Source organism: Simochromis diagramma, unplaced genomic scaffold (assembly GCF_900408965.1).
Source record: "Simochromis diagramma unplaced genomic scaffold, fSimDia1.1 OVJJ01000517.1, whole genome shotgun sequence".
NCBI classification, from domain to species: domain Eukaryota; kingdom Metazoa; phylum Chordata; class Actinopteri; order Cichliformes; family Cichlidae; genus Simochromis; species Simochromis diagramma.
The window spans coordinates 669,897-684,179 of record NW_024387173.1 but is presented as its reverse complement, the minus strand read 5'-3'; the positions used below and the strand labels follow the sequence as shown (position 1 = coordinate 684,179).

The window sequence follows — 14,283 nt, the reverse complement described above, 5'->3', positions numbered from 1 at the left end:
GAGGTGTGGCTTTGCAGAGTGTCTCAACAACTGTTTAGGACAAAGTGACACTCAGGCTGAAATAATAGGAGAGCTGAATAAATGATTTTTTTCCATCAAACATTGCATAGTTTATGGTTTGTTTTCAGGTGACTGAATAATTTGTGTTGCTTTGTGATGCAGATAACTATAGTACATGCATATGGGGTTGTTAAATGTGTGTGAATGTATACTTTACAGACACTGCTGTGTTTCTCAGAGCTGCTTCTCTCTCCTCTCCACAGACGCTGAACGCTGTGTTTCTTCTGTTAGCTGTACGTTACCTGTTCCTGCCCACTGTTTGGTTGGTGTTCGCTTTTATCCTCTATGAGGGTCTCCTGGGTGGAGCAGCATATGTCAACACCTTCCACTTCATCAGCAAGGAGGTAAAGGACAGCTTCAGAGAACTATTCATATAGTTTAGACTCTGGAGTATTCTAGACAGTTCTGACTTTAGGAATCTGGATAATTCCATATTTTCTGTTCTTCGACCTCTGTGCAAAGCTGCATTTCATTTTTTTTTATCTATTCACAGATACATACACACTCTGCAAATGTCACAATGATTATTTTAGGAGATTCAGGAGATCAGTACAGAAGCAGCTGTGCACTGTTGAGCTGTTTTTACGCCACAGTAAGCATGCATCTACCTCAGAGTGTCTTCTCTTTTCTCCTACAGACTGAAGACAGACACAGGGAGTTCTCCATGGCTGCTGCCAGCATTGGAGACAGCCTGGGCATAACTGTGGCTGGACTCATATCTCTTCCTGTCCACACTTACTTCTGTTCATTATAACCAAACCCACACACTGACCAGCACGATGAGTAAGCAAAACGTGGGTGCGTTCGATTTTTAAATCCGAACTGGGTTAGAGACAAAAAGCAGACATTACATAAAAATGTCAATATAAAGTCTTTGACTCCACATCCTGTACTTGCTGCATATTTATAGATAACAGCAAGTGAACTATATAGAAAGTCCAGAGTCCACAAAAGTGTTTTTTACCTTCAGTCAGAGATCAAATAATATCAATAACATCCTACCTACGATCACAGAAGGTAAACCTGAAACACAGATCAGTGAAACCGATAGGCCAGAAAATATTGTCTTGTTTTGATGACCAGTTTCTTTGTGGTTTTCCTTCATGAAAAACCTTCCAGTGGTTCACAGAACAAAAGCTTTCAATGTGAAACAAGATCGGGATATATTTCAATTTGACATAATGAATAAAAGAAATATAAATGCAATACATTTTAAAGTCACAGAAGAGGAGATGTCATTTCAGTAAGTTTACTGTGTTTTAATTGTGGTAACTAAAGAGTCATCTTTAAGTATGAAGTATCTCTGAGCTGTGACCAGGCAGCCAGTATTGTGTAGGAAATCCCTCCACACCAACCTTCAACGCTAAGATTTACCTTAAAATCTAAACTGTTATTCTACTGACCTTCATTTTAACATTAACTCCTCAAACTGAACTCTGGGTTCAGAAACAGTTCTATGAATGACTACTCAGCTAGGATGTGCCATTACTATTTTCAAACTATTTTAAAAGTCAGAGAGCTCAGTCATTGAATGCTGCAATTAAATTTTTGGGAGGTGAAATTATAAAACTATTGCTTTCAGGGGGCAAAGAAAGCTCAGTAGGTAGAGTGGTTGCCCCATGATCGGAAGGTTGGGGGTTTGAATCCACTGAACAGCTACCCTGAGCAAGGTACTGCTCCCTGGGCACTAGATTGGTGGCTGCCCACTGCTTCACTGAGTGAATGGGTTAAATGAGAGGAATTTTCCCACGGTGATCAATAAAGTATACATTATTATTATTATTTGAAGAAACTGTGAGTAAATATAATGCTGAAGCCTGACGGCTCTCACTAAGTGCCTTCTATAATAAGTAGTTCTATAGTTAAGAGTTTAATTCATGTTAATAAATAGGAGAGATTACTTTTGTATTTCAGTTGTAGTCAAACGTTTGCAAACACTCATCGTAGAAATGAATCTGAAATTTGGGATTTTCATTATTTTTTTGACATGACTATAGGTGACTTCAATCTTACTGAAAGATTGTGGACTATGCTTAAAATCCAGGTTGGTACCAGGAAACCAAGAGAAGAATAATGGTCAAATATAACGTCAGAATCATGCCTGATTGAGGTGGAAATTTTTCCAAAATAAATTCAACCATGTGCATCCAATTCTCATTTTCAAAGTCTTTTGTCTTTGCAGATGCTGTAAAATCATTCCTCTCTGGGAAGAAAACAATTCAAAGAAATGATTAACCCTTGTGTGGTGTTCATATTTTTGTTACTCAGCCAGTGTTCATGGGTCTGGTGGACCCGCTAGAGTTTTGGCTTTCCAAATTAACACTATCAAACAATTTTATGTTAAATTACTCAACAGATGTTTACTTCATCCCAATTACAAGCCATATGAACAGCAAACATGGTTAATTTTTTCCCTTTACCTTTGTTAGATCACATTTATGAATCAATGTGCTTCTCGGGGTTTTTTTTGGGTTTTTTTTCATAAAATGTTATAAAAAAATAAATCAGTTATAATCAAGTGGAGTGAGTGGAAAGACAACACATTTACACGTGAAGCAATATGTTTCACAACTAAATGGGATCAGCTGCTCATCAATGGTGACATTAGGCCCAGGGTTGTAAAACAGGGGGAGGTGGTGCACACACTTATCCCACACTGTCCTGATGGCAGCTAGCTTGTCTCTCTGCCGTCGAGCTGGTCTGTCGTCTCAGTTATCAAAACGGATAATCCTGGAAATTTTGTGGAAGTTTTCCAGAGACATTGATGCACGGAAAGGTTCTTGCCAGTTTCTGCATCCCACAGGGATTCTGTGGATTCCCCTTTGGACCTGAAAAGTCCTGCAAGGATAAGAACCCCAAAGTAGGCCTTTGGGGTTCTTAGATGAATTTGGTCCATCTCCTTCCACCTCTCTCCAAAAACACACCTTCCTTCTAGATTACTGCAATCCAGAATAATTTTCTGGATGGAATCTGGGATGAAAAGCTCAAATGAAGACTTGATGTCCTGCACATGAGTAACTGTCAGCCGTGTTGGCCCTGGCTTATCACAGTAACAGCTCTGCAGGGTGGCTCATTTCTTGGGCAAGAAGACCATTCAATTTCACCAGTTATTGACATCCATATTTCTTCACTTGCTGTCTGGTGGGCTTGTTCTGGTCCTGGAGCTGGCTGCAGATGGGGTACTCGTCTTCGTTTTGTTACTAAATGGTGCTCAACCTCATCCTCTTCTTCAAAGTCACTGTCAGACTCTGAATTTTCAGAAATGTAAAATGTTCTGAAACCTCTTTGTCAACATCATCATCCGAAGCCCCTCTCTCTTCCAAAATCAATTGGATGGCCCTCGCAGCAGATAATCTTTTGCCATCTTGATCAGTTGTGATAAAGAACCACACTGGCAAAGTATTTTTTATAGTATTATGCCCCTAATTTGCAGGTGGGACAGGGTATGAGAAAATAAAATTTGGATCCCTCAAGAAAGAGGGTAAAATGTGCGGCAATGTAAGAGCAGACGGTGTTGATAGTTGAATTTTCAACAATGTTGCAACTTTGTGCGGGAGGGGAAGAAAACACTATCAGCAGCACCAGAAAGGAGGAAGACAGAGTGTGGGAACACAGGACCTACACTTTCAACACTTTTATTAGACCTGGGTCCAGTGGACCCGAACACCTTGTATGTAATGTAAATGCGTGGGGGGAGGTACAGTATGAGGTCATTGAAAATTAGTTCGGATTTATGTTCTTCACAGAAAATAAGCCAAAGCCAATGAATTTCAGGTTGAAAAAATAATTAATTGTTTAATTTTTCTTTTGAAAAAAAGTGAAAACGGGTCTCACAGACCCGAACACCATACAAGGGTTAAAGTCCAAAATTACCATGACATTCATGTCCATGATGAGTGTATGTAACAAAGCGAGCAAAAATGCCTTCTATTATAGTTTTTAATACCAGGAGAGCATTCGGAGCTTTAAAATGCCACTTGTTTCAGATTTGTACAAAAACAATGTCACACACAGATTTGTTTTTGTGATGTTTATCGTGTGCAACTTGACATCATTTTGCTTAGCTGTGGCTTTTCTGATTCTAATGAAAGACTGCTTGTTAAACTGTGGCACAGTTAGTCACTGCAGGTGGAGCACAGAACACCTGGGAATGGCTGAGATGTGAAACAAAGTTGATTTTAATATTTTTGTTGTAAAATAAAGAAAATAGAGGTTGCTCATGTCGTCATGCTGACATGTATTTTACTAAAATTCTTGGAAGCACTTTTGTTATTTTTTTATAACATTGTGGGCTGTTGAATTTGTTTTCTTTTCTTGGAATGCAGTTTATGTCCTTAAATACTTGATTCATGTGTCCTGTTTTCTCCTGAACACTCAAACGCAGACCAACAGTCCTACTGACATTCTAATGACCACATAAAGCTAATGCTAATGCTTAACTGGAAGAACCTTGTTACAACATCATATTGTTTTTTAATCTTCTGCTTGCTTCAAATCGAATTTTACAGGAAATCAGAAATGAGGTTCACTTTGACTTTGTTAGCTTGCCAGTTAGCTACAAACATGTGGTTGTCCTTTCTTGCGCAGAGAGCCGTGACATTTCTAATTGTACCGATTTTTTTCTTTGATATAAAGTGTATGTGTCATAAACTGGAATGTGTCGTGCTTTATTACTTATAGTGATGTAAGATAACATAGGTTGGTGTTTAACTGGGGTGTTTCGTGAACCATTTATTAACCTAATATTTAATTCAAAATTATTTAGGGGAAAAAAGTAAGGTTGCTATAGTCAGCAATCTGCAGTATTTTCTCTGCTGTCCACTTTGTGCCTAATATATCAGACAAATGCTTGTAGAGTGGAGAATTTATACTGTGGTATCCCAAAGCTATAGGTGATGTTTCTAAGCCAAAATGAATTAAAATATATAAATATAGGTTACTGTTCCATAACACACATTTTTCTTGTTAAACTTCTACTTGAACTACATTACATTTCATAGTGGAGCACAGAACATCACACAAAAACTTTAATTCTTTATAATTAAATTAAAAGGGTATATTCTACCTTCATTACAAGTCAAATATTTCAGTAGTTCAATATTTTCTTGATTTTAATGATAATGGTTTATAGCTGGTGGTAATCAGAAATCCTGAATCAAAATATTAGAATATCTCTTTTCCAGTTTCAGACAGCAGCAAGAGGGGATCGGACAGCCGAGGCCTGCCTTTGACCTCGGCTCAGTCCACCCTGAACCTGCTTGCTTATTGTGGGGCCATAGGGAGGCTCAAAATTAAATACTGTATTTCTGACTTTATTTAGTGTCCTTAAACTTGATCAAAATTGTAAGAAAGGGTTTTGAAATACTTTTCATACAATAAATATCGAGTTTATTTTTTTTAATTAATCACTTAAAAAAAGAAAACAAAAGTAAACTTTTCATGATATTCAGTATTTGGGATGGACTAGTAAGCGATCTGTAAATTACCACTACAGTGAATGTCGGGTTGAGTAGACTGAGTAGTGCGCTTCCTATACCGGAAGTTACAGCCGACCTGCAAGTGTTCACGAGCACGGCAGGCGTAAACCGGCAAAGACGAGACCGGGGGAAGAAGAGGGGCCAGTGAGTGAGCCGACGCTCCATGGACTGAAATATATTAACGTTGGTTCTTTAACATTTCGTTTGCTCGCTGTTTTTGGTTATTCGAGTTGAGTCGTTTTTAAATTGTGTTATTCGCGTTAGCTAGTTTACTGGCGACTTTAGCAGTAACCAGCGTTGACGCCGAAAACCAAGTAAGTTAGCCCAGGTCGGTATCGATTAGCCCGCTAACATGCAACATTTCAACTACGCTTAACACATTGCTTTTATTTTGTTTTTTTCTGGCACATAGATTATCTGTAGTTTGTTGGTATCGACTGTCAGACATTTTTGTGAAGCATCTGTTCAAATTCCCAAACAAAATGGTTGGCTAAGTTATCAAAGAATCAGTTGTTCGCTGACGTCGTTAGCTGTGATGTAAGCTAGCGTGCTAATATTAGCTTACTGCTACGCCCCGAGGCCTTACATTCCCTAACGAATAACATCCGTTTTCTGTGGGAGACTACTTTTATGTTAGGTGTGAACAAACTAGTCGTATGACTTTCACAGTGGTGTGTTAAATTGGCGTTTAGTTAGGAATTTCTATGTACGACCGGGTCTTATTTATCATACAGCAGACATTACCTAAACTGGATTATCCGCCTACCAGGTTGTTATTGCGATGTTTAGCTCGGAATTACTTCGGTTGAATAACCTAATTTATGTTTTTTGTCTGCAGTTCGTCACTCCGAGCATCGTCGTAGCAATACCCTGACGTTTAAGAGCTGAAGCCCCCCGGCTGCTTTCGAGGAAGTTTTTGTTTGGGCTGTTCGCTCTCGGAGCCACATATTTAAGCGAGCCCAGTGTGCGAGAAGAGGAGTGTGTGCCTGGTGTGTGTGAGCAGCTCTCCCTATGTGTGTGACAATGGGGGACATCAGTGACCTGGACCGACAGATAGAGCAGCTCAGACGCTGTGAGCTCATCAAGGAAAATGAAGTCAAAGCACTGTGTGCCAAAGCTAGGTAAGCATCAGTGTGCTTGAACCAACAGTACTTTTATTTAATCAATTATACACTCTCGATTCAAGGCAGAAAACTGTTTAGCTGTTGTCTTATTTCTGAATACTTAAAGAACGGGAAGGATTGCGAATTAAACGTACTTTAAGAGGGGTGATATTTAGTAGAGCTTAAATATATTTATATGTAATGTTCAAAAGTAATGGGGCAGTCTCTTTGTCTTAACTATATGCAGACCAATGGCTGTTTCGGCAAAGGGGTCACTACATGGGTGAGCTCCGCATGTTTGATTTGGCACAGTTTTTTACAGATGCCAAAAATTGATTAACTAGACTAGCCAGACCTGCATCAGACGCTGACCAGTTACAGCTGAGAATTTTAAAGAAAATATATTTATCTATTAACGATATATAACAGGAATAGTTTACGAGTTGTTAAAACTTAAACCCTCTGGTGACTGTTAAATGTCTATGCACTGTGCATATAAACATGCTACTGGGTATGTTGGGTAGACCTTGATCATGCAGTTTCTATACACAAATGCACAGTAAACAAAATAATATTTTTTATTTAAAGTTAATATTTTAATCAATCACCATATAAATGTTACGAATCCCACTGTCGCCAAGTGCTTGCTCATAGAGGCCCATTTGATTGTTTTCTCTGGGGATCTGACAGGATCTTTACTGTATAAAGCACTTTGAGGGCAGTGTTGTTGCTATACAAATAGAATTGAATTGAATTTTAGGACTAGGTTGTTTATAGACTAAATTTAATCAAGATTGAAGATCTTGGAGGAGTCCAGGAAAAAAATATATATACACAAAGGTATGCTACGATCATTATAGGATAAGGCGCAAGACCAATCACAGGCCTATTGTGAACTAGGAAGAACTGGGATAAGTCTACTGGATGCAAACTGCCATACAGACTCATTAAATGGAGCCTTATCCACTTATCCTGACTGACCTTTGTTAGCCAATCAGCTGCTCCTGGATATTATTAAATAATCAAGTAACTCTGATAAGGATGATGGAGAAACAATTTAAGCAATCTGATCTTAATGTGAAATGATTATTGTGGTTGGTGGAGGAGTGTAGGTGGCGCTGTCACTGGGCTTCAAAAAGTCGATCTGTTTCGTTTGGATATTTTTCAAGTTGCAGTTACATCACCTGTCAGCTGTGTTTCTGGAGTCACAACAGGAAACGGTAGATGTGGCCACTAGGGGGTGCTTGTCTGTAACTCAAGGATTGTTTTATGTCTGCTGTTAGTCTTGTGCTGTTGTGCGTTATTTGTTTATTAATAAATACACATATGTATTTTTATTCCTTTAGAGAGATTTTGGTTGAAGAAAGCAATGTCCAGAGAGTAGATTCTCCTGTTACGGTAAGTAACATCTACTCACTGTTGTCTCCGAATTTGCCTGGATGTCAGATAAATGTGGTAATAATGTTTCTCCTGTTATTTCTTACAGGTTTGTGGAGATATACACGGTCAGTTCTATGACTTGAAAGAACTTTTTAGAGTAAGTTTTTTTCTTTTTCTATTTGTTTTTAAAATCTCTTTTGCTTCTGATTGGGTTATATTTCATCGTTTAAGTATGATACTGCACACAGGTGTTATTCTGTTGCTGAGTTACAATCCTGCACAGCACTACTAAACTTGGTTAGTTATTAGAAATAAATGCAGCTTTTTAAATTTGATACTCTTGCCTGGGGTTTGAGTGTGTGACCATACTGAGTACTGATTCCATAACTGTATTAAATGAATAATTCGTATTCTTACTTCTGATGAAAATCTGGGTATCGTTCTTTATGTTTAAGGCAACGTGACGTTCAGCTTTCACACTGCGCTCCTAAATTCATCAATAAATATATTTAAGAATATAAATCCAGTGAAAAGGTATTAGTAAAATTGGGGGGGGGTTCATTTTTATTTTTCAGCTAAAATATGCATGAGTCTCATTTCATACTGCTGTTACTTATGGACATCCTAGTTTCTCCTGTTATGGCTCTTCCTGTGAGTACACCTCCTCACACACTCACACAGTGAAGCTGACGAGAAACTTGGCATCATGTTATGTTGCTGTAAATGCTCCAGTAGAGGCTTCTCAATAAGATTTACAGCAGATGTAATGAAGAGCGAGAGTGGGTGCAAGCAGTACACTGCTGCTCCAATGTATCAATACCCAGTGTAGCTTTGAGTCAGTATTAGACCAAAATGTTGTCCAAATAGTGAATTGATGCTAGTTTCTTTTACTAATCTCATGTGAGGTAATATTTTGAGATATGGTATGTAGGGCTGCACGATTAATCGTTAGAAAATCGCAATCTCGATTCATACTTATGTGTGATCTCATTTCCAAATGACAACGATTTAAAAAAAAACAAAAAAAAAACAAACCGACGATTGTACCGCATTTTGATCCGGGACGTACTCTGCATGAAAACAAGCGCTCACTCTTCCTGCTCAACAAATGGCAAGGGCGGAGCCTTATACCATGTGATACAGAAGCTGTGCCGTGTGATGCTAAAATTAGCAGGGAAAAAACAACGGAGAGCACGTCAGGGATGACGAGAAAGTGACAGGAGAAAATCCGTCCCGGTCAACCACCCAAACATCAATAACAGGAACCTTGTACAGCGCTTCCCTATACCCGTCGAACTCCCGCAGGCACAAAGAAATTACGGAGGCTATTACTTATCACCTGACCAAAGATATGGCTCCCATCAACACTGTGCTAACGAGGGATTTAGGAAAATGATCAACATCCTAGACAAACGCTACACAGTGCCGTCCCGCAACTATTTTTCTATTGTTGCACTGCCTGCTCTATACACGCAGTGTCGAGCAACGGTGGAGACGGAATTTCAAGCAGTACAACATTTTGCGGCAACGACAAAATGTGAGACATTTGTTGTTTTTATATTTATTTATTGTTTTTATGTTCCGTCTCAACTGTTACGAAGTTGATGTGCAGTTAATAAGTGCAATAAATATTTATACTGGAAAAGAAAATCGTGAGAGAATCGTGATCTCAATTCTAAGCCAAAAAATCGGGATTCTCATTTTATGCAAAATCGTGCAGCCCTAATGGTATGGTTCAATCTTGGTGCATTGCAGGTCTTGGAGCCCATTATTGTGAGTTGGGGAGGTAGAGACTTGTGCACATTAAATTACCAGTATGCATCTGTTTAAAGAGCTTCTTTTTCATTTTTCTGCATGACAGGTGGGAGGAGATGTCCCGGAGACAAATTATCTGTTCATGGGTGACTTTGTGGACAGAGGCTTCTACAGTGTGGAGACTTTTCTTCTGTTGCTAGCTCTTAAGGTAGTTTGTCTGTCCACTGCTGAGCTACTCCAGTCACAGTTTTTACATTTACTTTCCCACGGGGTGTCAGAACTCCCTTTTCTTCATCTTTTTATCTCTGCTGTACGATCCAGGTACGTTATCCGGACCGGATTACCTTGATCCGGGGAAACCACGAGTCCCGGCAGATCACCCAGGTCTACGGCTTCTATGACGAGTGCCTCCGCAAATATGGCTCAGTCACTGTCTGGAGATACTGCACAGAGATTTTCGACTACCTGTCTCTCTCTGCTATTATCGATGGCAAGGTTAGATACGTCATCCAGCACTTACTTCATATGTAGTGTTTTCTTCTGAACATGTTACTGCTTTTAAAACTCCCTGTGTAACTTAGCTGTTTCATTTGTTTTGATATAATTCTGTGTCTGTAGATCTTCTGTGTGCACGGGGGATTGTCTCCCTCCATCCAGACACTGGATCAGATCCGGACCATTGATAGAAAACAGGAAGTGCCCCATGATGGACCAATGTGTGACCTCCTGTGGTCAGACCCTGAAGGTACAGACAGTTCACTTGGACATCTAAAAATTGAAATTGACGTTAACAAGAAACAGCAGTGGAGAATTAAAGGACTGTATGACGGATGTGTTTGTGTGACCAGTTTCTCTCTGCTTTCAGACACCACAGGCTGGGGGGTGAGTCCTAGAGGTGCCGGCTACTTATTTGGGAGTGACGTAGTGGCTCAGTTCAACGCCGCCAACGACATCCACATGATCTGTCGAGCTCATCAGCTAGTTATGGAAGGCTACAAGTGGCACTTCAATGAGACGGTGCTCACAGTGTGGTCAGCACCCAACTACTGCTACAGGTACATAGCTACATTAATCTCAGTTATCTTGAATGGGGAAAGATGTCCTCGTCATGTAAATACTGATTTGGTCCCTGAAATATTCCAAAGGCGGATCATGTTGTCTCAGTATTAACAGCAATTACCAGTGAAATTCCAGCACTATAAATTGAAATCTACAGCTTATGCAGGCCAATGTTAAGATTGCAAATGTTTGGAAAGGCATACCTGCTGCTGTGTAGAGACTTGCTGTACAACAAGTTGAACCATGTTCGGGTTTGTTCTAGCATCAACTGACGTCAACTGAATTGGCCAGTCAAGCCTCCATTCATAGTGGATTACTTTATAAACAGACTATTTGTTCTGTTTACCTTACTACTGTTGAAATATGAGATGGTTACCCCTGTGACAAATAAGCATTAAAAGCCGTTGTGTAACATTTTGATTCCCCATAATGCTTCATACATGTCAGTCTGCTGCTTTGACCCAATTGGCATAGATACAAAACAACACTCACTTTGGGGAATGCATTTTAACAAGCATAGTAGTAAGGAAACTTTTATCTATAGAGCAGTTTATACCGTTGTGCTATGGCTGGGTGATAAAACACTAAAGATAATTACAGTGAAAGAAGTTTTCCTCGATCGAAATATGAAACATGGTCTATATCATAGGTGTCAAACTCCCAAATTTGGCCCGCAGCCTAATTACATTTGGCCCGCGAAGCCATACCAAATTACTATTAGAGCTGGCCTACTGGTATTATACAGCTAATATATATATTGTTTAGTATTAAGCTTTGCTTGTTCCATATTCAGTTTTTCAGCAAAACGTGTTTGAGTCCATAAGAAAAGATTCATTCTTATATCTGGAGGAATACATATATTTCAATAAATATTAACGTTAGCCCGCGACTTTGTTCCAGTTTTGAATTTTGGCCCACCGTGTATTTGAGTTTGACACCCCTGGTCTATATAAAGTCGATATAACTCATTCTATTCTTGACAGGCGGCATGAAAGGCCACTGACAATCAGAATAGATGGGATTACATACATTACATGACTAATAAAAGGAAAAGTTTCCAGTGATCAGGCGTGGTTAAGGCCATCTCGGTGTTGTTTCATACCAAAGAAATGTTTGAAACTGTGCTAATTAAATATACACAAGGCTCTTTTTGTGTGTAACCAATGTTTGTTCCTCTCCTAACAGATGTGGTAATGTAGCAGCCATCTTGGAGTTGGATGAGCATCTACAGCGGGAGTTCATCATATTTGAAGCAGCACCACAAGAGACCAGAGGCATACCCTCCAAGAAACCAGTAGCCGACTATTTCCTGTGAAGTCTTTGAGCAGACAGCCATGACACATCCAAATTTCCAGTACCGTTTCACATCAGCTGCCCTCCATCCTGCCGCTGGACCGTTCTGTCAGTGTGAACTCAAAGCAGTGAGACAGAAAACCTGCCAAACCCTGCCAAGCTCCTGCACAGCTTCAGCTTGAAGAGCTGGATTTTTTGCCCTACTGCCCAAGCCTGACAGAGCAGTCACTGTGGAAGGTGTAAGGGCGAGGTGGTTAATGGGCCCATGACTGTTGTCATTTCTCTTCAGCTACATAAAGATGGCCATTTCTTTCTGCTCTCCTTCCATTTGTTCTCATCCTCCTCACTCTGTGTAGATATGAATTTCTCCTTTCCTGGCTCAACTTTCACTACAATTGTAGTAGTTGTTTTTTTTTTTTTTTTTTTTTTCCCCCTGCTGTGACAGACACTGTCATTTAGTTTTAGACGTATTTGGAAGGAGTGCTGTTTTTTTCTTTTTTTTTTTCATGATTTTTCTAAAGTATGCAGGCGTAGGAAGCTTCAGTTTTATCATTTTAGAAATTCCTTCAATGCATATGTTGTCTCTGTTTTTGATTTTTGTATAATTGTTGCTGCCAGGATTAAACAAAATGCCCTCTCTTCTCTTTATTTGCTGTTTAACTGTCTCCCACCACATGTGCTCCTTTTAACAAGAGCTTCCCAAGAGCTCCACACCCTCACATCTTAACACCAGAGATGTAACGACTCCCAACACGAGTCATGTATTAACCATTGCCCTCTTAATTTCTTTTAATCTACACTTCTCTGTAGGTGTGTCAATTTTGATATTGTGAAAATAAAGGTTTTGTATCTATGCTGATATATCAATTCAGTTGCACCTCCTTATGAAAGATGGCTACAAATCCACTGCTTTAAGTTTGTTACTTAAAGCAGACTAAAAAAATCCTCTTACTTCAATTGTCTAAGATGTTAGTCACAATACACTAATTGTCAAAATGGCATCATTGTTTGTTTAGACCAGGGGACGGCAACCTGCAGCTCTTTTGTCCTTATAGTGCGGCTCCGGGTGGTTTGGGGAAAAATTTTTAGAAGTATTTAGCCGAAGTGTATTTTATTTGTGTTTAGTTCTTTTTTTAACTTGTAGTTCTAAATTGGAAGATTATTTTGATTTTGAAATATAAAAATAAAATTATATCTTATTTTTTAATCGCTCAAAATAAGCGTCACACACACGCGGAAGCCGGTATACCCGCCGAAACGCCGTGCATTTATCGAGACTTTCAAACCCAGGTAGGCCAGTTATGGATCTTCGGATCCACATTATGTCAGTAACTGTTCTCCACCGTGAACTATGTTAAAAACAAACACCGCTCACGCCTCACAGATGAAAGCTTACAGTCCTGCGTAAAGATGAAAGCCCCGATTTGCAGACGCTGTGCGCAGAGGTTCGGGACCGTAAGTCTTATTGTAAACATATCACGGCAGACCTGACAATGTTTGCATGAACATGCTTTTCAGCATCTCTTTATTGACCACTTTTCACACGCGGTTGCTGTACGCACACAGCCGGCTGTAGCTTTTCAGCTCACAGCCCGACAACGCAACAGCAGAGAGAGCACAGACTTTAAGGCGACGAGGCGTGATTGCGGGTGCCGCTCAGGTGCGTCCGACTCCGCTGCAGCGGCGCTGCAGACCACGCCCCGCCACACACATTAACCAGGTAAAATACATATTTAGGCAGAATTTTGCAAATATCTATTTTTTTTAGCAGCATAGTGCTTTTTTTCCAATTACTTTTTAAAAGCCAGGTCAAGGCTCCAAAAGCCCAAAGGCGATATAAGGGTGGCGGCTCACAACAGTTTTTGTTTACTACATGGATTATTTTAGTTCAGCTGGGTGTCTTTCCTTTTGTTATATTTCTTTAAGAGTTCAAAATGTGTTAATTATATAAATAAAATGTAATTTTCTCTGTAGCACTTCATGGATTTCATAAGCAGCACACCTTAGTTGCTCTGTGGATTATTTTAAAAAGCAGTTAAAAACTTTTCTGTTCAAACAAGCCTTTTGTTGATCTACGTATTTTATATTCTTTACATTATGTACATTTGATCTTTTACATTGTGTATAATATCTATTGATTGTATTGTTTATTTTAA

At 39.4% G+C, this 14,283-nt stretch overlaps 2 protein-coding genes across 7 annotated transcripts in view; both read left to right on the top strand.

The window, feature by feature from the left end:
• Positions 1-1,505, top strand: part of cln3 (CLN3 lysosomal/endosomal transmembrane protein, battenin) — a 32,692-nt gene extending 31,187 nt beyond the window's left edge. For all 3 annotated transcript variants that reach the window (XM_040049215.1, XM_040049214.1, XM_040049213.1), the window contains 2 exons: positions 264-404; positions 698-1,505. In XM_040049215.1, coding sequence (XP_039905149.1) covers positions 264-404; positions 698-814 — 258 coding nt within the window. In that variant the 3' untranslated portion in view covers positions 815-1,505. The remainder of the gene's footprint in view (positions 1-263; positions 405-697) is intronic.
• Positions 1,506-5,588: 4,083 nt separating this feature from the next.
• Positions 5,589-12,988, top strand: LOC120744694 (serine/threonine-protein phosphatase 4 catalytic subunit B). 4 transcript variants are annotated; one of them, XM_040049219.1, is made up of 9 exons: positions 5,589-5,720; positions 6,376-6,658; positions 7,987-8,038; positions 8,127-8,177; positions 9,882-9,983; positions 10,097-10,270; positions 10,394-10,520; positions 10,641-10,830; positions 12,020-12,988. In XM_040049219.1, exons 2-9 carry the CDS (start codon positions 6,549-6,551, stop codon positions 12,147-12,149), a joined length of 936 nt encoding a protein of 311 aa, XP_039905153.1. In that variant the 5' UTR covers positions 5,589-5,720; positions 6,376-6,548; the 3' UTR covers positions 12,150-12,988. The 4 variants fall into 4 exon arrangements, with proteins under 4 accessions (XP_039905153.1, XP_039905152.1, XP_039905150.1 ...); XM_040049218.1 differs by having other exon boundaries at positions 5,597-5,681; positions 12,020-12,149; XM_040049216.1 differs by lacking the exon at positions 5,589-5,720 and adding an exon at positions 5,737-5,851 and having other exon boundaries at positions 12,020-12,149.
• Positions 12,989-14,283: the final 1,295 nt, after the last annotated feature.

Coding starts and splice junctions, on each gene's coding strand:
- LOC120744694 (XM_040049219.1), top strand. CDS start 6,549: ATGTGTGTGACAATGGGGGACATCAGTGACCTGGACCGACAGATAGAG. Junction 6,659..7,986: donor GCACTGTGTGCCAAAGCTAG/GTAAGCATCAGT, acceptor TTATTCCTTTAG/AGAGATTTTGGTTGAAGAAA. Junction 10,521..10,640: donor CCTGTGGTCAGACCCTGAAG/GTACAGACAGTT, acceptor CTCTGCTTTCAG/ACACCACAGGCTGGGGGGTG.